This window comes from Mytilus trossulus, chromosome 7 (genome assembly GCF_036588685.1).
Source record: "Mytilus trossulus isolate FHL-02 chromosome 7, PNRI_Mtr1.1.1.hap1, whole genome shotgun sequence".
Taxonomy (NCBI): domain Eukaryota; kingdom Metazoa; phylum Mollusca; class Bivalvia; order Mytilida; family Mytilidae; genus Mytilus; species Mytilus trossulus.
In genome coordinates this window covers 76,942,338-76,970,135 of record NC_086379.1, presented here as the reverse complement: position 1 = coordinate 76,970,135, position 27,798 = coordinate 76,942,338, and the positions used below count along the sequence as shown (strand labels likewise).

At 30.9% G+C, this 27,798-nt stretch overlaps 1 protein-coding gene across 9 annotated transcripts in view; it reads left to right on the top strand.

Annotated features, from left to right (window-relative positions):
- LOC134725870 (transcription factor 7-like 2) overlaps positions 1 to 27,798 on the top strand; it is a 53,159-nt gene that overhangs the window by 8,101 nt on the left and 17,260 nt on the right. For 5 of the 9 annotated variants that reach the window (XM_063590107.1, XM_063590105.1, XM_063590113.1 and 2 more), the window contains exons 1-2: positions 14,081 to 14,479; positions 27,673 to 27,787. In XM_063590107.1, the coding sequence (XP_063446177.1) occupies positions 14,138 to 14,479; positions 27,673 to 27,787 (457 nt within the window). In that variant the 5' untranslated portion in view covers positions 14,081 to 14,137. Of the gene's footprint in view, positions 1 to 2,473; positions 2,586 to 13,970; positions 14,060 to 14,080; positions 14,480 to 14,500; positions 14,780 to 21,541; positions 21,882 to 27,672; positions 27,788 to 27,798 lie in introns of those variants that run through there. The other 4 variants (XM_063590110.1, XM_063590106.1, XM_063590108.1 and 1 more) reach the window with 4 other exon arrangements.

Below are 27,798 nucleotides of genomic sequence, written 5' to 3'. Positions count from 1 at the left end.
ATAATGGAAACTGTTTCCAGTTGAGTACATTTTAGTTTGTTTAGGTATATTGACCTTACAAGAACACAGTACTACACAGTACTTTTATTACTACCTATTGAATTAAATAAACTCACTAAGTAAATATGGAAATATCACTCATATGAGACAGATATAACTAAATAAGTGGACATGGTCATTCCATTTAAATATTTATCAGGTGTGGACATAGAAATTCAATAGAAATTTGATTGGGAAAATGAAGTCAGTATCAATAAAAAGGTAATTGTCAGGTGATACCAGGTAGATAGCACACCTTTTCTATTTGTTGACTCATGGTTTATTGTTCACATTATGGTACAAGATGGTGGAATGGAATTTTTAATTAATGAAATTGAAAAAAAGTTTAATGAAGTAATATTTGAGATTTTGATATAAGTTACCAAATGTCACGAAAAGTTAGATTGAAGTTATAGTGGTATATTGTTCGATGTGTGACACTATATATATTTCTTTGTTAGTATTGGGATGAAAACATGTCATTTTGTCCCCCTTCTCCCCTCTTATTGAGGAGACAATTAAAAAGTTGCAATGTAAACCTATATTGTTTTTAATCGTGCATGATTTTGAAATGACTTTGCCCATTACAATTTTTTGAAGTCCGACTTTTAGAAACAGTAGACCTCTTTTCTTAAATCTAATATTTTGAAACTTATTTAATTTGTTGACCAAAAATTCTCTCCTCCCCTCCCCTCCTCTCCCCTCTTTTTCAGTTTGTCTCCAGGTGTATTTTTCAGATACAAAGTTCAAATAAAGCATGTAAACTGATAGGTTAAGCTGGTGGAAATGGTAGTATTTTCTTCAATAGCTTAGTGTAGTATGTTGATGTTTACATCAATTTATTCTCTCATAGAAGTCAGAGAAAACTGTTGGGAAGGTAGATTTCATTGTGTCATTTATTATGATGGAATACTTAGGCTCATGTCAAGATAAACTGGTAGCGTATTTTCATAGGATACTATTGCTACAGCGTACTACTGTTATAGTAACAAAGCTATCATATGTATCATATACTATCATATGTATTGACGTATCGTATACATGTATCAAGTAAAAGAAAGGAGATTTTTTGTTTCATTATTAGATCCATTTACATATGAACATTCTGGTGGATCAATTTTTTGGTCTATTAAGGTCAAACTGTGATGTGTATCAACATAACATCGTTAAGTACCTATTAATTAAAAATGTCTCTGTGTGGCAGGTTACCGTCCTGTCAGTGATATGCACCTGAAAAATAAATTGTATTGAAGAGGTTAGTAAAATAATTTGTTCGCCTTCAATTGATCAAGATAAAGTAATGATTGGCCCTTTTTGTGTGTATCTTTGTCTGAGGGTGATATTGTTTACCTTCGGTGTATAATAAAGAACAATGTCACAGGTTATGTTGGTATATATGATCCCCTTGGTCTCATTCATCGGGTGACTGGTCAAAGTAAAAAACCTGACATTGTTGTAACTTTATACCTCACATCGCAAATGGAAGTTTAAAAGATGATCAAGTTTCTTGTAATGTTTATTTTGTTAATAGTTTTTACTGGTTATTGACTAAAATTTGATATTTTGTGTTGGACTTGAAATGTTTGAGTCAATAGCCTAGACTGATAACTTTTCTGTATTTTCAAACATGTAACATTATTTGTTTGCAGTTTATGCTTTTTTCAGCAGTTTGATAATGCATTTATGTGGATCTGTTAATCCCTGTGTATTAGAGAGATATATATAGGTACCCTTTTTGGTAAGACGTTTTCTATTCAGTTTAAGATAAATTTGGACTAGGCCTTTACTTGAATAAATGAATCGGCCCACCTTAAAAAACAATAATTGCAAAAATAAATTAATTTCTCTACCAGTAAATGTATTCAGGCGAAAAAAATATGAGTTATGAAGGGAAAATGGAAACATTTTACTTTACTGTTGATCAGTAATTTTAATTCTAAAAATACATGTAAGAGGAGACTTTAACCATAATGATTTCTTAAGCATTTTGCTTAAAAAATAAGTGCACTAAAAAATCAGCTGATGAAGAAAAAAATAAATAAGTAAGTGCAAGTTTTAAGGACTTATTAAGTTTGTTTATTGCTTTATATCAAAATCACTAGAAAAAAGGAAGTCAGTCAATCATAGCGTGTGACTGTGTCATTTAGTATTTGAGGACTATGTTTAGTAAGTTGTACTATGTGACTTACAGGATAATGGTCCATTGATTAAGTATATTGTTAACTTATAATTAAGGTGGAGATTCACGAAGCTTATTGTTTATTTCCTCTCTAAACAATGGCCAACACCTAAGATCAATATAGATACACCGATCACATCATGGTACATGGGCTACAAGTCTATTTCAGAATCTCAAGATCTAGGAAATCATGTCATGATCAGCTCGGATGATCACTTTCTCTCCTGTCCTTTCCTTGTTCCTGGTCATAGTTAAAAAGAGCAAAAAAAGATAGACTTTATTTGATCGGTCAAAATGAAAGAAGCAGCAGCCTGCTTTTTACTACCTGACAATAATGTAATGTTTATAATGGATCTCTCTTTAAATGGTAAGGGAATGGCATGGAATATTTACTTGCATGAAAATTTATGATGTGGATCATTTATATTTGCATTTGGTGTGTTTGGACTTTGATCATAGATTTTTTCTCTCCCTTTCATGTTTTAAAGAAACTGTACATTACAGTATGTTAGTATGATATGCAGTAAACATACAAAAACGAGCATTTAAATTATATTTATTTGAAAAAAATGATAATAAATATTACAAATTTCATTGATTTTTAATGTACTTACTCATATGAAGATTTTGTCATGCCTGGTTTAATTTTTGTAATGCTTGATTTTCAAAATTTTCTAGTGATTTTAAACATACAACATACAACAGATGTAATAAATCAAAATTATAAGGAGCTTTAACAATCACCTTCATTTCATCACGTCACATGTACAGTTTGTACTGGATAAATCGGCATTCATAATTTCATGGCTGTTACAGGTCTTAACATATTGTGTAGATAACTGTCCATTTTTGAAAACTGCATGTTGCGGCCTGTAGATTGGTTTTGTTTATTTTGTTTTGGATGGGTTGCTGTCAATTTTAACTCACATTTAAGTTTACCCCTCATTTATTCATTTTAACATTCTGCTATTAAATTTCAATGTGTTCATATAAGACTTAAATTTGTGTTGGAAGATTTATCTTTATAATTTAATGTTTCATGATTAAACAAAAGCCTCTATTTGTATTTAAACTTGTGTTTTAAAAGATATTTTTGATTGTACTCGTTTAAATTTTAGAGTTAATATTATAAAGCAAAAGAGATGTGAGGTATTCACCAATGTGACAGTGACAAAACAAACAAAAAGACCAGTAAGAGCAGGGCCTTAATTGTCTGTGTCAGACCAGTAAGGGCAGGGCCTTAATTGTCTGTGTCAGACCAGTAAGGGCAGGGCCATCATTGTCTGCCTCATATGTTGGAATTATATCTATTCAGATCACAGACATATAGGGTTGACGAAAGGTCTAATTCACATCATTTAGTCTAATTTAGAACTAGAAGAGAATGTTTCTCTACAGTGCCAAGTCAATTAACTCTTGGTAAAGATATACGTTTTGCTGGATATGTGCCAACGTACCAGCGGCCCAACAACACAACAAAGCAAAAAGATAACTAGGACTTGGGTCTGGGAATTTATTCAGGATTGATTGAGAAATTCTCTAGTTTGTAAATTAGTTTCATGTGACATATGTTTCTACTTTGATTCTGCTTGTTTCTCTGGACATATTAGATCACATGATTAAAAGATTATTATTGTCTTACATAAGATGAACATAAGTTTTAAACTTTATCTACTAATTTTTTTCAAGATTTTTTTAAAGTCAATAATATTTTATTGATACTGACCAGACAATTTAAGGCATGCTTGTACATGAAAATGAAGCTTGGGTCTATTGTCATTAAATTAAGATTTCCTTCATCAACACAGCAAGGAAATCAATATACAGGTACTAATTAAAGAGACCAAGTGATCAATATTACCTGGCTATGTCACATCAAAAGAAATTTTATCACCTGTCAGTTTCACTCTGAGTACCACTGTCATACCTGAAGAATTGTGGGGGTTATGCAAATTATCAACATTTCATTGAAATCTTATTAATTCAGTCTTATCAAAAGAATTTTCTGTGGTCTTATTTGATTATCATAATCCATTTGTTTTTTCTTCGTTTGTTGCAGAAATCTTTTTGTTTGTGAACACATTCTTGTATGCTGATTAAGACCGAGGTCTACAGATGTGATTCCTTTTCCTCTTGACAACTGATATGCAGATTAATATGCTCCAAAATATGATTGTCTCAAATGTACATGTATGTAAAAGACTGTTTCATTTGTTGTTTCTTGGAGTGCAGGGGTACCTTAATGCTTTTGATGTTTCTAAATTTTAGCAAGTGACTCTTGCTGTATTGAAATTTCTTGCAGTTGGAAGAAAAATAATATTGTACAAGGTATATAAACTTGTATACCAACCATTGTTTGAAAAAAAGCAGAATGCAAATCTTGGATACGAATCTTGTATAATTTGATAAATATCAAGTTTTATTCTCAGTTTCTTTAATATGATAGGTCCAATTTGGTAATGGAACCCACTTCTAAAACGTCTACCTATTTACATCCATGTCTTTACAATTTTGGGTTTTGAGTGTTAAATCCAGAAAAAAAATAAGCATAAAAATTCATAAATGATATTTTCCTTGAAAGTAATAAAACAATTGGATACGTGTATTTTTTATATTAAGCAAACTTAAGCAACATTTTTTCATCTTCAAAAATATACTCCACCAATGAATTTCTCCTGAAACATCAATTTTTTTTATTGAATACTGTTTGAGTATATAAAATATGTTTCAAACAAATTCTTTGCTCTTTGAATTGTAAAAAGGTGATTAGAACACCAGTTGCCAAAATTTGTTAAGTAGAAAATAATATTCTTCCATCACATTATGGTAGAAGAAATAGGTGTGAAAGTTTGCTCCCAGAATGTAATACCGTATAGCGGGTTATTTTCACGGGGTGTAAATTTTCGCTTATTTTCGCGGATAGAACAAAATCGCCAAAATAAATTCCGCCAATTTAAAAGTGTACATGCAAAGGTAATGTTAAAAATGTTGAATCTGCTAAAATAATAACCGCCAAAATAGTTCGTATACCTTATTCAATGAAAATCGCGAAATGTTACACCCGCGAAAATAACCCGCTATACGGTAGTAGGTTAAGACAACTATGGGCATGCCCCTCTCACATACATTTCATTATAAGAAGGAACAAAACACAAAAGTGAAATATTTAATAAATGAAAAAAACTGAAATCAATTTATATTTTATATCTTGATTTTGATATAAAAAAAAAGAAAAGTATTGATGAAACGAAATAGCCTGAAAAATTGCGGTACATGTACCTAATTGAACCTTATCTGGTCTTAATTTGGCTCACACAAGGGAAACAATTGCAATTTAAAATAACAGTTTTTAACAGAATTATACTTATAATAAATTTATATCTTCAAAAGAAAATAGTGGAAATAATATTCAAATATTTGTCCTTTGTTAGATACATTAGTTGTACAGAATATCATATTAACTGAGAAAAAACAAATAATTAAATACTATTACCAGTGAAAAATCAATCTATTTTTTTTAAATAATAGTATCAGCTTTGAAATTGAAATATTAGTTTTTTATAAAATAAAACATTCACTAGTTTCTTTATTATTACTCTCTACCCATTATGCAATCATAATGCAAAATTCTTGAAAAGATGAAAAACAGCAAATCAGTTTGGCTCCAACCATCACCACTCATTTGGAAAGCTTGTGTTTCTTTGTAGTTTGAAATGTTCTTTGATCTTGCCTTTGATCTAGTTGTTTGCTAACTCTGATGGCCACACATCTAACAAAATTTGCTGCTGAAATACAGATTAGATGATCACAGAGTTTGTATTCTTGGCTTTATGTTTTTTAGGGTCATGGGTAAAAAGTAAGGGAGTCGACCTGGCATATTGCAGTCTCATGCATAGGTTTTGCAGTTTTTATTGCATAATTAGTTATGTATTTTAAAGTACTTATTTCGTGCTTTGATGTATACAGTGTAAAGTTATCTGTATATATCATTGAGAAACCTTTCCAAGTGGTTCATAGAATTAGGAGTCTACTTTTCGGTACAGCATGGGGACAATACAATTATAAGGTAAGGAGAAAATATAGTTATAGATTCCTGTTAGAAAGGGAAAAGATGGGCGCACAATTTCAAGGTAGGAGAGAGGGGAAAACTTTTTCAGGGGTTTTCTCATAATTTGTAGGACTTTTGAAAGCTTTTACATTAATGATCAGAATTGATGTGTACCTTATTTGGTCCAACAAACCTTGTTGTTCCAGGGGTCTAAATACATGTATTTTGTGTTTGAGTATTATTATACAGAAAGTAATATTTCACCTCCTAAATTAGAAGTAACAATTTCATTTGAGTGATTCTAATTTTGATGCTTCATTAAAGAAACGCTCGCACTGAAAATTTGATAATTTTAGGGAGACATGTGAATTTTTTCTATCTCAAGTGACAGACCCGACACCTTCAAAAAACGATACTAACATATGAGAATGTTTTGGCTGAGCTAATAAAATATTAAAGTTTATCAAATGTGTTAAGATTTAATGAAGGGAGTTTTATTTTATTTGTTAAATGTATTAAAGGATTATGTTTTGGGCAACCTCTACAGATTTAGTGATAAGACATCTTGAGAAAATAACGAGGGGTTGGTCAATTTTGGGATATAAGTTCAGAGAGAAAAATGAATGTTCTTGCTATTGAAATTTATCATCAATGGTTTTACTTTCATGTTTCTGAAATGTTTGTTTAAATATTTAACTTGAAGGAAGCTGCAAATGGTTTAATGATTTACTTAACTTACAGTAAAAAAAACATATAAATTGAAATCATATGCATATATTGCTAAAATTGATACGTTAAACAAATAAAAATGGATTATAGGTTGGTGAAAAATAAATTATTTATATTAGTAACTCAATAGAAACCTCTGATTTTATCTAGGCTACAGTTATTACATAAGATTTTGAATTTAAATGAAAAATAAAATTGATTGTTGAGTTTCTGTTTTATTTGGACAAATTAGGAGTAGGTTAGAAAAAGATAATGATGGTTATTGATAGATTAAATAAAAAGGATGGTCATTCTACATTTTCATTTTAATTATTAATATATTAAAATATAAACTGAACTCTTCTTTACTTAGTCATTAAAAAAAAGTTATTTAATGATGCTTATATTAAAAGATATTCTATCAAACCTGTATATTTTGAATCTATCATTGGATCTAAAAACAGCAAAAATATGCTATTTCAGTGACTGAAATTTGATACAGTTTTAACTATTTTTCCCCTTGGCAAAAGTTTACAAATCATGATTTGCATTTAAAATTGAAACATTATTTCGTAGGTCACTGATATCTTGCAGCAAGTCAGACTTCAAACGATTCACACTTGTGAATTTAAATTCATTAATTGCAAGAAATATTGGAGTTTGAATAGGGCACAATTGGACTGTGACATCCATGAAAGTATATTTTTCGGAACATTAATAACAACATTAATTTTTTGTGTTGGTTTTATATGACTCAGTTATATGAATTCACCTGACTTGAGGGGAAATGTGTGGTAAAAGATTAATATGAATTCAAAAGACCACTTCAGGGCCTTTTTTGTTATATGATTTATTTCATTCAAGATTTTTTGTCACGGTATAAAACAAAGAAGAATATTACCTCCCTAATATAGAAATGATTGTATTCTTTAGTATATGAATGAGCTTGATTTTTTTTAATAAGATATTTTATTAACATTGTGAGGAAGATAAATTCTACATTTTGAATGGAAATATATTAAAAAATAAAAGAATGTGTTGTTCAGAATATTGTATTATCCAATGATTATAATAAAAATAAGAATAAATGTTTAACTACATTTTCATATGAAATTATTTGCACTAGAGTTGAATTTGAAAATAAACCTATATGAAGGTATGAATGCTATAAATATATTGTATAAGATATTTTTTATTTTGATGGTAAGTCTTTTCATTTTGAATTATACTGTGTAATTTAAATTGAGAGAGAAAATAATATAACATAGATCTAAAACATTCAATTTAAAAAGTAAAATATGTATCAATTTGGTTACTCTTCACATTTTTTTTTCAAAAATATTACTTGTTGAAATAATTAACACCAGTTTTGAAACAAAATAATTAAAAAAGTGAATGAACTTTTCATTACCCTAATAATTTAATAAATCTTGACAACTCTTCCAATAATTATATTTCGGGTGGATACAAAAGCTAGGTTTAATGTTGATACGTAACTCTTTTAATAGTATTTTGCAATTTTTAATAGTATTTCGCAATTATGTAGGTGCAAAAATTATCACAAGTTTGGGAAGCAATTTGGAAAACACACAATGATCACATTTTATTTAAAAGATTTTTTTTTATGAAATTTTCGGATTTATTACATTTCTTCTCAATATAAACTTTCCTATGATGGAATTGAGAGCCATAAACAATAACTTTCATGTGTTAAGATGGATGGTGTAACCTGCAAGTACACTTTTAATTATCAGTTTTAGTGTATATATAACTAATAGTCCATAAAATCTACCAGACATCATTAAATATTTATAAATATTTGTCTTTGAAATAATAAAAAAATATACAAACCCTTTTCAAGAAACACATTAGGATAGTTTTAAATTGAGTACTGATCAATTGGTGTAATGCAAAAATCTGTAAATAAGTAATAAGCTAGATTTTATTTTAAAGAAATTGTGTTATTTTAAAAACATAATTTTATAAATGTCAGATTAAAGTAAGGTGTACTGCTGTTTTAAATGTAAAATATATTATATGAATTGATTATGATAAGTAAACACATATATACTAAAAAGTGGCTGTATTTCTAATGTCAATGCAGTACAAGGGAAGCATTTTTGAATATTTATGCCCTTGCCATAGCTGAGGGGGCATTAAGTTTTGCCCTGGTCAGTCTGTACATCTGTTTATCCATATGTACGTTTAAATCTGGTTTCGGTTCACAAAATTTAGTGTGCCTCAACAAAATGTGATGAAACTTATACACAATGCTTACTACAACATTTTAAACACAGATCAAGTTTGAATTTCGGGTAGCGTCACTTCTACAGGTATGCCACTTTACAAACTGAAATGGATGAATTTTTCATTTCCTATATCTAACTTTAGTTTTTGAGACCTAGTTTTTGAGACCAATATAGGCTTTCATGAATCTATTCCTTTATTTCAAAGGCCTTCCAATCCTTGTGTAAAAGAAAGCATAATATATATGCTAATGGATATTAAACAAAGATATTGTAGAACACTAAATGCATTATGATAAGAGAAAGTCTAGTCTGCAAGGCTTATTTAAATTGGTCAGATCATTAGTTGTTTTATAGGAAACAATGATCTACAAAATTATATTTATACATAAAAAAATATATTTTTAAGATATTTTTTTTCATTAGTATCAAAATGTAGGCTGTTCATCCTTTACCTTACTGCTTATAAATACAATTTAAACGACCTTTATCATTTTGTTTGTAATGCAATACCATTGTGCACCTCTGATGTTGATACAGTGCAAGGAAAGCTTTTTCTGAATATTTTTTTCATATCTCTACACATTGAATGTAATAAGCTCTTAATTATTTCAGTCAATAAATATTGTTGAAAAAAAATCTTCTTATTAGTTTATTAGGTGCTCTTTCCAATGTTTTAAAGTGTATATTTTGAGTTTTGAACAGAATGTCTATTTGTTTCTACTTTACAAAACTCAATCACAGTCTGCACCAAAACTTTTTTTAACTACTAGTCAGAAGACCAATATTCTGACATTTTTGTTATTGGGCCAAACAAAGTTTTGCAAAAACTTACTAGTCCTAACCAAACTTTACTAGTCTGGGGCATTGGACTAGTGGCTAATCATGCAGACTGCTGAATCATCATGTGATTTGAACGACAATGAAACAGTTATATTAAAGAAAAATAGTTCATAGATAGTAAATGTAATTTTCAACTGCAATTTTGTTTTGGGAATTACCGAATTTGATATATAATAAAATATTGTCTATTGTCTATTGTCTATATGGATGTATTCAATGACAGCAGCAGTCTGTGCAAAAAACTTGTGAAAGTTTTATTATATGCTAATCCAGGTTTATAATGAAAAATTTTACTAGTATGAACCAATTTTTACAAAGTGCAAGGTACTGTTTTACCACTTACCGGTAACTAAAAAGATGGGTAGGGCTAAATTTTTCTTGTTCGTATATATGTTAAAAAGATGGGTAGTGCTAAATTTTTTTTGTTCGTATATATGTTAAAAAGATGGGTAGTGCTAAATTTTTCTTGTTCGTATATATGTTTAAAAGATGGGTAGAGTTAAATTTTTCTTGTTCGTATATACCGTATAGCGGGTTATTTTCGCGGGGTGTAAATTTTCGCTTATTTTCGCGGATAGAACAAAATCGCCAAAATAAATTCCGCCAATTCAAAAGTGTACATGCAAAGGTAATGTTAAACATGTTGAATCCGCCAAAATAATAACCGCCAAAATTTTTCGTATACCTTATTCAATGAAAATCGCGAAATTTTACACCCGCGAAAATAACCTGCTATACGGTATATGTTAAAAAGATGGGTAAAGTTAATTTTTTTGTCATGTTGGTATATAGATTTGAAGTATGTGGTATTATTGAAATCTATCCCCAAACTTACACATGTTACAGCAACAATACTGTTTAGTAAATGTGAGACATATCAAAATGGACAATTAACAGTCCTCAGTATAAAACATGTATAAAAAGTTGGTGAAAATGATCCAAGCTAGTGCACACCCATCATGTCTAGTTCACAGTAAAGACAGTTACTACCTAATAACATGTGAATCATTTGATCTTTTGTATGACATATAACCATCAGAACTTTATTTGAATTCCATAGAAAAAATAAAAAATCTAGTTTTGTTGATTGGTTCCATCTGTTAGGGTAATGTATAGTTTTGATCTCAACCATAATACTTCTTCTACTGGATTTTTACATGTGAATATTATTATATTCTTTTTACTTAATCATATTGGTTTCATAAAACCTTCTCTCACTATCATAAGTTTACAAAAATTTTGTCACCCTAACAATTTTTTTTTGTCCAAGATCATGCATTTCTTTATTAGTTATTATTTAGGGTGTTGCAGATTATTAATTGAAATGATGGGGAAAGGGAGACAACTTTATTATCAAAGGAAATGATCAAAGGGAGGTAACTTCTATGTTTTGAAGAAAAGAAATTGCTTCCCTTGGAAATCTCAAACTATACAACAGAAAATGATATGAAAATATTGCAGGAAGATAGAATCATAGAATTTAAATCACCATATGTCCTAAATTAAGATTGAATGATAGTAAACATTAGGACATATTGACCTTGTATAAATATTATAACAAATCAGATCAAGTTCTCTTTGTTCACAAGTGGTGGCAATACAAACCGATCAAAAGATAAACCTTTCCTTCATTTGATATTTTTAAGAATGTTAAAACACATGTTAAAAATGACCATAAATTTGAGGTCGTATTTATCGATCAGCTGTTTGCAGCATCACCAAGTAATTAGTTGGATAAAGTCAATAGACTAGTTATTCCTTAAAGATTTTCTCCTGAGATCAAAAACATAAGATCAAAGGGTTGTAGTTAGTCTTTAACAAACCATGATATGTATATAATTTGGGGTCTTGTGTCAGAATGTTTGTTTGAATTGCAAGCCGCAGGCTGTTGAGTTTTCTTTGAATATTTTGCTAATTTCCCATCGGTTGTATAACTTCATAGATTGAAGCTTGATCGGTAGAAAATTTGAATCATATTTGAATTTCCATGATCTATCATAAGACCACCCAGGACATAATGATATTGGTGTAAAATTCACCATCTGTTTTACAATGTGAAATTCTTCAGTTATCAATTTTGTTGAATTTGATAAATTTAAAATTGGTTTATTTACAGAATTGCTAGAACAGCATTTATTTTTGGGTTGTTTATAGAATTTCAAGAACAGCATTTGTTTTTGGTTTATTTAAAGATTAGCTAGTATTGTATTTATGCTTTATTTTGAAATTTAAAACATGTTTACTGACATTGGTCCAAGGATTATTGTACATGTTCTAAATTTTGTATTATGCTGAAAAAAGTTGACATTTAGAGGTATATTATAGTCAGTTTTCTGTTATACTTGTACATGTATGAAACAATAACTTTGAAAATCTGGAAGGCAAAAGACGATATGTTTCCATCACCTCAAATTCTGATTTGCCATAAATTTGTAAAAACAGAAAGTGGTCTTGTTGACAATTGTCTGGAATAAGAACTTTGTATGTAACTTTTGAAACCGAGTCGGAAACATAAAGTATTTGCTACTTCTGATTAATTTCCAAACTTCCAGTCAAAAACTGAAAAAGAGGACTATTTTTCTGTCCTTTTCTGTGTATTAATCTTTACCTGCAATACAACAGTTGTTACCAAGAAAGTTATCAACACCTGAAAAATGTTACAAAATCAAAGATTTCATTGTAAGATAGATTTATGACAATACCTGTTCTAATTACATTAATATACTATGATTAATTTCAAATGAATTATTTTTTAAAAATTTTTTATATAATCTGACCCTTCTTTTTCTAGGAATCAGTTTTGTAACTCAAACACAACTCGTTTTCTTTGTCCTTGCTTATGTTTATTGGTTTGCTATGGGGGACAATGAATGTTCCTTACCAATGAATCCTATTTGAAGTCTCTTTTAAATTTTCATATATTCAGTGGCGTGACTTGATTATGGCTATATGTAAGCAATTACCTATATACTTAAAATAAAAAGAAGATCCTAGAAAAAATCCTTGATCATTTAAAACTAAAAATCATTGTCACTAAGGAAATTATTTTGTATATACGAGTAATGTTGAACAAATATTACATTTACTTTTATTTCTGCAGATGAATTGTAGATATATGAATGTGTCAGCCAGTCATAGTTTACTGGCTATGACTTGTTTTACCTCTCATGTTCAAAATTATGTATTACATAATATTTTTGTCCTGTTCTGTGGAGTTGGCACACATCTTTCTGTCTGAAATATAAAAGTTGGTCATCACAAAATAATCAGTTAACATTGAAATATAATAAAACTTGACAGATTTACTCAATATATGACGTGTGGTTGTTCACCATCTAGTCGGTTTATACAACTTTTGCATTTGGTAAAGGGGGGATGATAGAGAATAGACCAAATGGAGATCTTCATACACAAACTGTAAAATCTTCATAGGGGAAGGTTGTCAATGCTAAACCACCAGTGAACTTTAAAATGGGATGGGATGAGGTGTTTTTTGTGAATGTTAACTTGTTAGCTGTGCAAGTTCTAGGCAATCTGATCAATTGTTGCCAGGGTTACAGCGTACCCCTTTATAATATAAGTGACAGAACAAAAGTGGCGGTAGTCCTTTAAGCATGTGTAACATTCCCAGGTTGTTTTAAAACTGTTTGCAAGGTCAATAATCTAAGATGTGAATTTATTTGAAATAATGCATGTCCGTCTGCCAATTGTCACATGACCTAAATTTAGTGATGTGTTTGGTCTCCAATACTGGTAGTTCAGTTAGTATGACACAAGAAATATATAAATAACCATGATATCAAACAGATGGTAAGTATGATGAGGCCTCTGCCTCTTTATAATTGTTAGATACATGTACAAAAAACTACATACATTTAAATATAATACATTTTTTTTTCTTTTTCAGGAAAACCTCCAGTACAAGACAGAAATGCAGGACCTTTTGGTTATGGAATGCCTTCTTATCCCCCATACTCAAACGGATCTCCTGGTCTTGTAAGTATTGGTTATAGAATGCCTTCTCATCCCCCACACTCAAACGGATCTCCTGGTCTTGTTAGTATTGGTTATGGAATGCCTTCTTGTCCCCCATACTCAAACGGATCTCCTGGTCTTGTAAGTATTGGTTATGGAATGCCTTCTTATTCCCCACACTCAAACGGATCTCCTGGTCTTGTTAGTATTGGTTATGGAATGCCTTCTTGTCCCCCATACTCAAACGGATCTCCTGGTTTTGTTAGTATTGTTTATGGAATGCCTTCTTATTCCCCATACTCGAACAGATCTCCTGGTCTTGTAAGTATTGGTTATGGAATGCCTTCTTATCCACCATACTCAAACGGATCTCCTGGTCTTGTTAGTATTGGTTATGGAATGCCTTCTTGTCCCCCATACTCAAACGGATCTCCTGGTCTTGTAAGTATTGGTTATGGAATGCCTTCTTATCCCCCATACTCAAATGGATCTCCTGGTCTTGTAAGTATTGGTTATGGAATGCCTTCTTATCCCCCATACTCAAACAGATCTTCTGGTCTTGTAAGTATTGGTTATGGAATGCCTTTTTATCCCCCACACTCAAACGGATCTCCTGGTCTTGTTAGTATTGTTTATGGAATGCCTTCTTATTCCCCATACTCGAACAGATCTCCTGGTCTTGTAAGTATTGGTTATGGAATGCCTTCTTATCCCTCATACTCAAACGGATCTCCTGGTCTTGTAAGTATTTGATATGGAATGACTTCTGATCCCCCATATTCAAATGGATATTGTGGTCTTGTAAGTATTGGTTACGATATATGCCTTCTTATCCCTCATACTCAAAGGGATCTCCTGGTCTTGTTAGTATTTGATATGGAATGACTTCTGATCCCCCATATTCAAATGGATATTGTGGTCTTGTAAGTATTGGTTACGATATATGCCTTCTTATCCCTCATACTCAAAGGGATCTCCTGGTCTTGCAAGTTTATAGTATCATAATAGTCTGGTTCTATTGATTATGGAATGCGTTTTTATCCCCATACTTATACCGATCTCCTGGTCTTGTAAGTAAATAATATCATAATAGTCTGGTCCTATTGGTTATGGTCTTATGGAATTCATTCTCATACGAATCTCCTGGTCTTGTAAGTTTAAAATGTCATTATAGTCCAGTCCAATTGTTTATGGAATGCCTTTTTATCCCCAATACTCAAAAGGATCTTCTTGTCTTGTATGTTTATGATGTCATGATAGTCCTGTCCTATTGGTTATGGTATGCCAGCTTACCCCAGTATTCTTGGTCTTGTATGTTCATAATATGAAAACCCTTTCCAATTGGTTATCCCTCTTCCTCAAATCCCCTATTATCAGATTTTTGTCGAGCCTTTCGACTTTACTCGAAAAAGCGAGACTAAGCGATCCTACATTCCGTCGTCGTCGTCGGCGGCGTCCACAAATATTCACTCTGTGGTTAAAGTTTTTGAAATTTTAAAAACTTTCTTAAACTATACTGGATTTCTACCAAACTTGGACAGAAGCTTGTTTATGATCATAAGATAGTATCCAGAAGTAAATTTTGTAAAAATAAAATTCCATTTTTTTCGTATTTTACTTTTAAATGGACTTAGTTTTTTCTGCGGGGAAACATGACATTCACTCTGTGGTTAAAGTTTTTAGAATTTTAATAACTTTCTTAAACTATCCTTGGTTTGTACCAAACTTGGACAGACGCTTGTTTATGATCATAAGATAGTATCCAGAAGCAAATTTCATAAAAAAATAAATCCATTTTTTCCGTATTTTACTTTTAAATGGACTTAGTTTTTTCTGCGGGGAAACATTACATTCACTCTGTGGTTAAAGTTTTTAGAATTTGAATAACTTTCTTAAACTATCCTGGGTTTGTACCATACTTGGACAGAAGCTTATTTATGATCATTAGTTAGTAAATTTTGTATAAAGATAACTCCATTTTTTCTGTATTTTACTTTTAAATTGACTTAGATTTTCTTCCAGTTAACATTACATACAGTCTGCAGTTAAAGTTTTCAACACATTTATTAGATTCATTAACTGTCCTAGATTTTTACCAAACTTGGACAGAACCTTCTTACAATCATAGGATAGTATCAAGAGGAATATTTTTATTGATTTTTTGCCTCATTTTTGTTGCATGCAATTTACAGAAAAAGAAGGCGAGACACTGGGTTCCGCAGAACCCTTACAAATTTTTGTGATAGAGGTACTGAGCTATATAAATGTAATCATGAGTAAAGGTTGGTACATATTGTTTTGTGAGAAACAATTCCAAAGAGCTAGTCTTATTTTTATCCTGTCAAATATGCTTCATATAATTGTCCTTAGAAATAAAGTTAATACACAGATGGAATCATAAGTTTCATAACTGCAGATGTTCACAAATCATTGTTAATTAGGATCAGATCTGCAATGATCAAAATAACATGCCCTAGGCCACAAACTCACCTGTAATCTGCTTGGAGTAAGAAGGTAATTCTATGCTATTAAAGGTGCCTTCCTTTATGTTAAATGGAAATCAGCAATTAACTAGAGAGATTCCTTCATTTAAATGAAATAATTTGCATCTTGGACATTCAAGAAAATAGAACGATCAAATGTGGAAACTTACTTTAAGTTGAGTCTTGAATGATTTCTGCTTTAAAACAATATATGCCTAGCTAAGTACTTCCTATCTTGGGTTTTCCCCCTGTTTTTTTTTGTTTTTTTTACCAAAATCAGCCCTTCAACCTACTATATTGACTTATAGTGCTGGAAATAGGTATACTTCTCCAGTTTGAGATGAGTTTTAGGGAAGAGGCATTCGAATACTACACACACAATTACTAATGACCATCAAAAAGCTTATTATCATAATTCTTTTCAATATTTATCAGGATTTAACTCCAGTTTCAGTGACACTAGCCATAGGCAGTGTTTCTTATTCAATTTATTTGTGGGGCATGATAATACCTTATAACACTGCAGTAGGCGGTTGTATATTCTATAGAGATTCATACAGAAAATCCTGAAAACATTGTAATCAAACAGATTAGGTGTATTTTATAAGATATAGTAGTATTTTCTACTTAATTTTCCATTAAAATAAGCACCTACTTGCTCACTGTATTGAAATTCATATTAACATGTCAAAAGATAAGACCTGCAAAATTGTGGCTTTCAGGCCTTAAGTAGTTATCATATGTTATCCAGGGGAGCTGTCATTAATCTCAAGCTTTGACATTCATTAAATATAATTTGTAGTGGTTCTTCAGATAACAATGTATTATGATGAATTTGCAGCACTTCTGAAGAAGAAGCAATTCTCAAGAAAGCTGTCTTTTCCATGGTAAATGTACTACAGAAATGTTCAAATTATACATCTTTCAGAAAATGTTATTATTCTGTGTACCTTGTGATAAGAAAAGGGTCATTCCTTTTGATTTAAAAATATATATACATGAATTCCCTTCATTGTTTTGTCTCTGTTTGTTGTATGCAACTTAGAAATGAATTACTTTGAGCTTTTGCTACAGTAATAGATTTTACAAAAAAAACCTCAGTTGTAATTGATATTGGGGCATACCTACCCTAGGCTAATACTGGAAAAAAATGTTGAATTGTTTGATGTTTTTGGATTTGCAAGAATTCCTGTCCTTGTCCTCATTGTTTTCTTTTGCATGTATTTTCAACTGTATATCAAAATTGCAGATTCAATTAGTGACTAGAATTAGTTTCAATTAAAAAATCCTACAGTCAGTTTGTGGTTTACCTATTCCCTTGAAATCCATGAAAATTGGTATCCAACAAAATACAATGATCCCACCATTATAGTTCATCAATTTGGTTTATAGATATACTAACTATATAACTACATTGGTCCTTAAAGCTATGAGTTCCATTTGCCCAGAAGGCAGTAAACTTGCATGATTGAACTGATCCCTGATGATTAAGCCAGAAAGGACTAGTGTGTCAGATAAGGTACTTATTTGACTAACTTGTCACTGAAATTTGAACAATAGATTTCTATTCAAGTCTGTTTCATGCACAATCAAAAGTGAAAAGCTTTCAATCCATGACATCATTGGCCTTTTTAGCTGACTTATTGTATGTGTTTTGCTCATTGTTGAAGGCTGTATAGTGATCTATAGTTTCTTACATGCACTTGAATTGGACTTTGGTGAATGATTGTCTCTTTCACAATCTCCTTTATATTCTTCAAGTGGAACCTTATTCTTCTCTACATCCACCCCTCTCTTTGACCAGTTTTATAATGACCTGTACGCATTTGAGACAGCATGGTGAACATTTGACTAAAGTTGGTTGGTGGTGTTCTTTTTAAAGACCCTTTATGAACTTTTAATACATTTGAGTCTTGGGACTTAAGATGATGGAAGCTGAAGAAGACATTGTAAGAACCATGAAGATTCATTGTTGTCAATGAATTGTAACAATTAGATAGTTGTTTGATTTTTGAAGTTGCTAAAAACTAAATTGGACCTGTCCATAACAAATGTTCTAGAAAACGTTTACTCTCAGATTTTTTTGGGGTGCCAGTATGAATTATACAGTTGTTGCAAGAAAGCTTAATGTTAGAATGGTAAATTGTTACAAATCATTGAATGAAATAATTCATGTAATTATATTTGTTTGAAGTGAAAAGGGTAATCACATTTCAAAAGGTTCACTACAGACTTGGTATGGCACAAATTTCTTTGTTGTAAAAAAAATATAAGCCCATGTAAAAAAAATATAAGCCCATGTAAGAGATGTCATATGATTATTTGTTTTTACTCACACCCAACATAATTAGATTTGTCTCTAAAGATGGATTATAAACACATAAACTCTTTGTGTAATGATTTCTAGATTGGCTTTACTTGTTTTCCTGTCTCAATCTAATGGACTAAGGGAGACAATTAATTCTTTCTTCTAAGTTTTCTTGCCAAGAAAGCAATCTACTGAAGTAAGGGAGGAAACTCGAACTGGTTTAGAATAACTGAGAAATAAATCACTAGAATACAAAGAGAGGTAACTCTGTCAGTCTTAGTAATAATGTACTGGAAACAATTATTTTTTATATAACTAATTACAATAGAAATGTTTCATATCATAACTAGCAAACACAAATATTTTTCATTACTTTTATGACATTGCATATATTATTTATTTCATTTGTAGGATTTAATTAAAGCTATCAATTAATATTTTGTAAACAAAAAAGATGTGGATAAAATTTTCATATCTTTTGTCAGGCCTTAAATATCATCAAAAATTAATTTCTAGTCATATTATAATTTATATATGCCACTCATATTTTGACTACCCATCTTTTATAAGCCTGTCTCTTTTGATTTCTAAATGATAGAATAATTATAAATTCCTGTGTAGGTGTGTGTGCCTTTACTTGTGATTGTTTGGAAGAGAGGAAGAATGGATGTGTAAAGGTATAGCTATCAATGCCCTGTGTCAGAGCTAGCTTGGACCTGGATACATGGAAATCAATATTAATTTTTATGTGGCTTGTTAATTTTGAAAAAGGGGGGATATCTTTTTTGTCCTATTATTTTCATTTTGCTATCCATTAGACTTTTACAGATCCCTCTCTGTAGCTACCTTGAAAATTAGAACTAAGCTGTGGGTAAAGTTTGATGTCTTTTGTCTCTTATATGCAAAGGGTGTGTAGAAATATATTTGGTTTCTAGAAAAACTTCATGATATTTAAATTCAATTAAAGAACTTGAAACATATCAAAGACATTACTAAAAGACTATTCAAAAGACAGAAAATATAGGCCATTAGAGCAATACTTTAGCAATGGGGAGAATTAAGTATTCAATTTATAGTTTTCACCATCTTGTGTTCAAAAAAGTTTAAATCATAAAGAAAGACAAGCAGAAGTCTTAAGACTTTTTATACTACCGCAAACACAAATTTGGGATCATACAATGGTATGATGTTGTCATCGTCTGCCTCGTCTGAAGATACAATTGGTTTCCGGACAGTTACTTTAGTTTAAGTGAATGGAGCCCTATGAAATTAAAGAAGGTGGTTTATTATCACAAAGGGAAGGTTGGGACTGATGGTTCCAATCGTTTAGGAATTAGGGGCCCAAAACAAGCATTTTTCTACTTGGAGGGAATAATTGAATCTGGAAGAAAGCTCTTTAGAGGATTCAAAAAAATATTGTTTTGTTTTTCCAGTATGTTGTAAACTGTTAGACTTAAGTAAATTTGCACATGTCACACACTCTTTAAGTATGCTTACCGTTAGATCAAAATACTGGATAAGATGAGGGTGCAGCTAAAGCAATAAGGACCAAAGTATACATCTATATTTTTCCTCAAATTTTTTTGACTCAAGATTTATGTTTTAGTCTTTTCTAAAGGTATTGCAAGACAAAATAAGAAAGCATGTAGTGATACAATCTATAAGTTGACAACTAATTTAGATCAAATGTCGAAGAAAAGGTCCTTCAGTGTGTTTTTTTTTAAATTATTTTAGTTTATTTTCAACTGCTATTTGGACCAATAAATATTTGTCTATTAATTTAAACATCTTATAGAAAATATTTATTTAGTACATGCACTTGCATGTGTGCAGCTCATGATCTTTTGTTTATTTTGGGGGGGGGGGTGATTATTTAAAAACTACAGGAAGCAATCTCTGACATGAATTAACATGTCATTTATTAATGAGATTAGACAATCAAAGTAGGGTAGGTCGACCAGTAAAATAGAATTTATTGGCTGAAATGAATAGCTGTTTATGTTCCATTATGAAAAAGTCGGCACAAGATTTATAAGGACTTTTTGTGGCCTGTGTATACATGCTTTACAAGCTTTTCATACCTGTACTGGACATTGTCCGAACAGAACGGATCCTGATGGCCGTCAACTATCCATTATTCAGTCTGTTCATTGCACTTTGGGTTTTGTACATAATGATTTATGGTGTTGAAATTTATGATGTTTTTTATGTGAAATATGTCCAGCTTTAAATTTTACATCTGTATAAAAATTTACATTTTAATTTTTCCGTTCTATTATTAACCAAGTTATTTAGTACTATTTTTTTAATAGAACATTTTAATTGTTTGTTAATTATGGATTCAAATTACTTCAATTGTTTTTCTAACAATCTTGTCACTGATATAATTATAGGTTTATCCTAGGTCATTATAAAGATATTATCATTTCAAACTAATAACCGATGAATAACTTTTTACTGTAGGAATTTTCATAGTTTAATGTGTTTATCAATATGTTCAACACGCATGACAATATCCTCTGTCAGGTGTATGGTTCAGCCCTCAGTCCATTCATAACTGCTCATCCCCCACCATTGAAGACCAATTATACGTTGGCTTGCTACAAAATGTGGGGCTGTTTCGCTATCAATCTGTCAAGTGTCATAGCCTAGCAACTGGCATGATATATTGGTTGAGCCGTCAGTTAGGGTCAGGGTCAAATAGCTTATACTACTCTCTAGACTTAGTCAATCAAAACACTACCTGGTGAATACACATGTTAGAGATTGTACAGTGTATAATGATATCTAAATAGTAATTAGTGGTGATCAATACACTATCAAGTGATCACAGGACTTTAACTGTACCGACGGAAGGACAGCATGTGGAGTGATGTGGGAACCCCCCTCCCGACCAACATCCTCCTCTTCCTCGCCACCCACCCTTCATAGGCCTATACCTCTACCATTGAGTGTAGCACATGAAAAGGACTATTTATTAATAAGGACTAAAATGCCGGTCTGTATTTGGCCAGATACATGTCTTTTAGGATGTGCTCTTGCAGATGTTGCGGTGAGTACATTTTTTTCAACGTAAATAAATATTTTTTGTAAAATTTTTGGTTTTGTTTTTCTGAAACCTCAATCAGTTTGAGTTTTTGTTAAGGAAAAAAAAATATATTAAAGGAAATTACAACAAAAAATCCCAAATTTTATTATTTTTTATGGAATTGAAAGGATTGGTAATAATTTTAAAAGGTGAAGAAAATAAAAACATTTGTTATTTAAACGTTTTTTGAAGTGGACATAAGATTTTTGTTTGTTTGTTAAATAAATGTAGCCATGTTATACAAAGTGAAATATTGTAACATGTTTTATGTTGAGTTATTTATTCTCATTTTTCAACATATTTTGTATTTTAATATATACAGCTGACTAAAGTGCCATATGTCACTAAAAAACTGGGAAAAAATATTCATATGAATAGAAAAAATGGTTTTATGAAAGGTTTATTTATTTGAAATATTGAATTAATTAATAATTAATAAGAAATAAATGTAAGAAAAGATATACATGATAACCAATTGATTTTTCTCATCACTGGAATTAAACAATCTTTGTCACCATCCCTTGAAATCTGAATAGAAAATATTTGTTTGACATGCAATTATTCTCATCTGCCATGATGTAGGTAGAAATGACAGAAAAAATAAGTTTAAATTTTGACAGAATTCATAGCTCATTTTATCACCGATAGCAATCGGCCATAATGAGGGTGTCATTTGAGCTATGATGAAAAAATAAGATAATTGTCTCAAGTTATATCATGATATCTAATTCTACAAGAAGATTTATGTCCGTTTTCTGTCTAACCTATTGTCTTCCTATAGTTAAATAACTGTTAGATGAGATTGAAAGATAGGATAGAAGGTTTTTAAAAAATGAGATGTTTCAGTATAAAACAAAATGCCACCCGAGAGGAGCCTAGGATTGAATATTCTCTAACAAGTGTCAAACATTTTATAATGAAGTGAAGCCTAAACTTGCATTGGGTTCTATTGTGACATAAAATCACTTCACCCCTTCTTTTTATGTTTCTTTGACATGAGAAGGTACTATTAACCCTACAATCATCATTTGCAACCTCTCCACAGGTTTAAAGGTATTATGATACCTGGCATTTCCGTGTGTCCCCTTATGTTCCTTAGGGAGAACAGACAAAAGATTTTTATCATTATTTTCAAGTGTTGGATTGTCCCATGTCTTGACACCCAAATTAAATTTACACAATACCAGTTTTGTAAGGAAGTCTGGTATTGCATACTTCCATAAAATTATGCTTTAATCAGCCAATTTTACCTTGTGAAATCAGTACACATTAATTTTTCTATCAGATCTCTGAATGGGCCCCTGCACTCATTTTCTTTGATAGACGTGTGTCACTTTGGCTCAGTCTACTTTATAGGGGAGAACAGGATAGTATGACTGAGCAATTATGTTGATTAAAATTGATAATTTATAATTATTTATCATTTTTTGCAATCTCATTATGAAGATATGTTGACTTGAGATAATTTTTGTCAAAATCTTTGTTTATATTGCTCTATAAATAGATTTTTCTCGCCAATATATTGTGTGGTATGTATGTTGATACCCACATATGCAGACTGATCCAAATGCCAACAGTTTTCATTTTTGTCATGCTCACTGAGGCTGACTTGTAACATCAATAAAAGTAAACGATTAAAGTGCCACAAAAAATATTCAAGTGAACTTTAATAAACATTCTCTATGTATAAAAATTTGAATTGTCTTACTCATATCAAAGAATATGGCCCTTCAGATAAAGTAAATCAAATATTTGAACATTAATAATTACCTGTACACCCAATCTCACCTTTTGTCCAAATATTTTAATAAAGAGTTGTAATCAATTCGCTAGAAAAATTTAATTGTGGTTATTTTTTAACTTATTTATTCTTGATAAAATATGTAGACAAATAATAAGTACAAACATTTGACATTTTGCATCAAATAGTTGGATCATGTGAAAAATATTGACACGTCTCTCAAAGGAGATATCACTTTTACATGAAACAGTAATAAATTTTATAAAAAAAAGATTATATTAAATTTACCTAACCCATGTATGTCCAGAACAAACAAGCAATTTATTATTTCAAGTAAAATAGGGTGACACAAGCCATCATATTTAATTATTCATACCTCATTTTAATTTTTTTTCAACAATGTGTTTATTTTCAGAAGAAATAAAACATTTAGGCAAGATACCAACAATACAAAATTTCATCTTTTTTACACAGAATTTTGTGATGAATGTTTTTTTATGCTACTTATTACTAACATCTTTCCCAACAAGGTATTAAAATTTAATACTAATATCTTTTTCCTATCAGATATATTTTTGATATCCATTAAAGGCAGGCTAATTATTTCATAAAAAGGAGATAAAAAATACTCAGATGGCTAAGCGTTACAAAAAAGATCATGCTCATCTTGAAGGGAAAAATATTTTCTTACATGTTACAGATGTATCATATTTTCAAAGAAGAATATTGTCATTGGACAAAAAAAGATCAAGACATTAAAAAGACTATATCAATGTCTAATTATATCAGAAAAGGAAGCAATATTGCAAAAAGATGTAAAAATATACAGGTTTCAAGACAGTAAGGAAAAAAAATCCACTTTAAAACAGATTTATTTATTTGGTTTTGCCTTTTGCTGGCATGAAGGCCTTCAAGTAGAAAAAGTCTTTCTTGGTGTTGAATATGCAGCTTCCAGTTGTTTTCCAAAAGTCTTTCTGTGTCTGTTGTCAGGTAGGCTTTTATAATGTCTTAGTACTATAGGTATCATTTCAAAGTTTGGAATCTAGATTTCTGCCATAACAAATTATTGGCCTTATTTTTAATGTTGAGTATGACCTCTATTTTTTGCTTGTTTCAAAATTCCAACAGGGAACATGTACCACATTATTGTAGATATTTCTATTTTTATATCAAACATAGTCGAGATGTCTTCTAGTCAACAAAAAAAAATATGAACTAACAGACATCTGGACTATTTTATGAACAGACAGCCGTACCACCAGGCATCTCTGGTAGAGAACCTGGGACATCTATACACATAACACCCCACAGATACTTTGGCTTCTCCTTGACTGCAAGGTATATAGATGTCAGAGGAACCACCTGAGACATCTTGTCTTCAATTTTGGCCTCTGGAATCTTGACAGTCTTAAGAAAGTTCAGGCTTCTTTTGAACCATCAGATATCTTGGCACCCCATCTAGACCACCAAATATTTTGACATTATCTTGAACTCCTCAATTGGACTCGGGTATCTCAAGTATTCCGAGGAAGATGATAAGTGAGAGATGTAAGTATTTAAAAAAAAAAAGGCACAAATTTTTTTGGGGGGTTATTGATTAGTTGCTTGTAATGGATTTTCATGGAAGTTGGATAAGGCCTTTTTGAATGACAGAAAAATGAAATTTTCTGTTAATTATGTTTAATAAGTTGTTGACAGTGGTTACTGTATTTGATGACTTTCTTCTATCATGTGGGAAAGTATGGAATGCCCAAATTGTCATCTTCATTCAAATAAATAAAGACTATCTAACTAGAGTTTTACATCCCATGGACACACATTCTCCATTTATTTTTATGCCTGCCTTCAGTAGAAGGAACATTATGTTTACGATCTTACCAACTTTGGTGGCCACTATTGTAAACATTGTTAAGACAAAGGCGGTCAGTGTATACATTGTTTATTAAATGAAAGGGTAAAGACCCAAACAAACTGACAACTCTAGTGATATTGAAGTTTTTTTGACATTGTATTTTCATGTTTACTACATAGAAGTTCTGTCATTATAATGAGTAGAACATTGCTTACAGACTAATTTTAGCTTTCTATTTAGTATCTCACAGTTATTTAACCACTTAGGTGGTCAATTTAGACCTTTGTTTTACAACATATCATCAAAAGAAAGGACGCATTCACCTTCCGCCATGTTTGGATTATGACAATTCTGACACGTTTCTTGTCTTGTTCAACACAAATCTGTAATTATCGAGTTATGTTGTCACTAATTAAAGCACAAATGGAAGCTTTATACCTACAAGGGATGTATGGCTTTCTCACCATTTCTCTGTCATTAATTAAAGCTTGTTGCATGCAGTACTACACGAAACATTAAATACAATTTGATCCAAAATGTATGGATTTAAGTTTCATCATTTTAGATACCTACCTAGTAAATCAATAAAAAAGAACAAAAGATGAATAGAAAAATGAAGAACAGGATTCATCAATTATTTCTAAGCATTGAATTCAGATCACTGGAAATTATGCTTTCCAAAGGAGTGAGACACGTCTAATTCTTTTGTTTTATACACTGTCATTGTACAACACTTGTATACGAGTATTGTTCTAACAGACTTTGTCAGCAGACCTGCTGTAAGACCTCAATAATAATACATTGTAAATGTTGTATGAACAATCCAAAGTATTTGACTGGAAGTTGTTTGAACATGACCGATTAGTTTAATTCATTTGCTTAAAAATGAGCAATTAGGTTAATTATATGCTAGTTCTTGTGTTTTCTTCACTTCTTGTAATTGTCAAACAAAAGAACTTGTCTGTTTATTAAAAATTAAGAAATCAAACTGATTTGTATATTTTCTCAGTTGAATGACATTATTTCAGGCTACTGGACCTTTTACAATGAGGTTTAAATAAAATAAATGGTGTCCTTTCTATTATTTTTATTAAGGAAAGGATAATCTGATCTTAAAGATTTCTTAAGTACCTCTTCTATATACTAGGAAGCATTCAAGCTTTATCCCTTAAGTATAAGAAGCAAGATTGTAAGAGAAAACATTTGAAAGAACTCCTTTCTTTTTTTCTTCTTTCATATAAAATTCAACTTCCGTGGGTTTTCTTTATATCAAGATATAAGTGTTTATTTACCAGGAAAACACTTAAATGTCTTAGAAATGTATACAGTTAAACCTAACTTGTTTTTGTCTAAAGTACATTCCTTTTTTATAGATATACAACTAACTTTATTCAATGTAGTGGAGTATGATTGAAATAAGCATTGATTTGAATTATATTTGATGCCATCACAAGGATGACATAAAGTAATGTGTGTAGCATTGGCGGATTCAGGGGGGGGGGGTTCCAGGGGTTCGACCCCCCTTTTTTTTGCCGATGAATGCATTTGAATGGCACATATAATTGGACCCGACCCGGCAATTGGCACTGAATTTGATCCCTCTGACACTGAGTGCAACATTAAAAACCTATGGCTGGTCCATTGGTGGCCTGTGGATAAGAGAAATTTCTTAACCTGTCCCACATACCCTCTCTTTCCAGCGACAATCAATATCTCTTGCTATTCAAGTTGAGCAATTTTTGTGAACCTATATTTTAAAAAGAATGTGTATCAAACAAAATGAATAAAAAATTAAATTAGAATAAAATGGATTTTGTCACAGAAATGCATGAATAAAGCAACATGAATATAAAAAAATGACTTTTGCATTTATATGTCTTAAAATATAAATATCTTTACAAGAAGAGGATGAACTGTACACAGAACAATAGAGTATTCAGTAATGTGACTCAGTGAAACAAGTAGGTTCCTTGTTCTTACGGAAAACCTATTGTATTATAATTAAAATATTAACAACTGTTTGCTTCCTACACTTTGTTGCTTTTTTATTTCATTTAAGGATGCTGATTACAAGGGCAAGTATGACATCTCAAAATTTCTTCATAAAATATAATGAAATTTACAAAATATATTCCATACTGATTGATTGTTTTATTTTTCAGGGCAGCAAGTTTCAGCCGCCTTTGGCGGGATTGATGATGTACAATAATGAACATTTTGCACAACCCCCACCCGCACATATGGGCATCCCTCCAGTTCATATAGACCCTAAATCTGGTAAGTGTGTT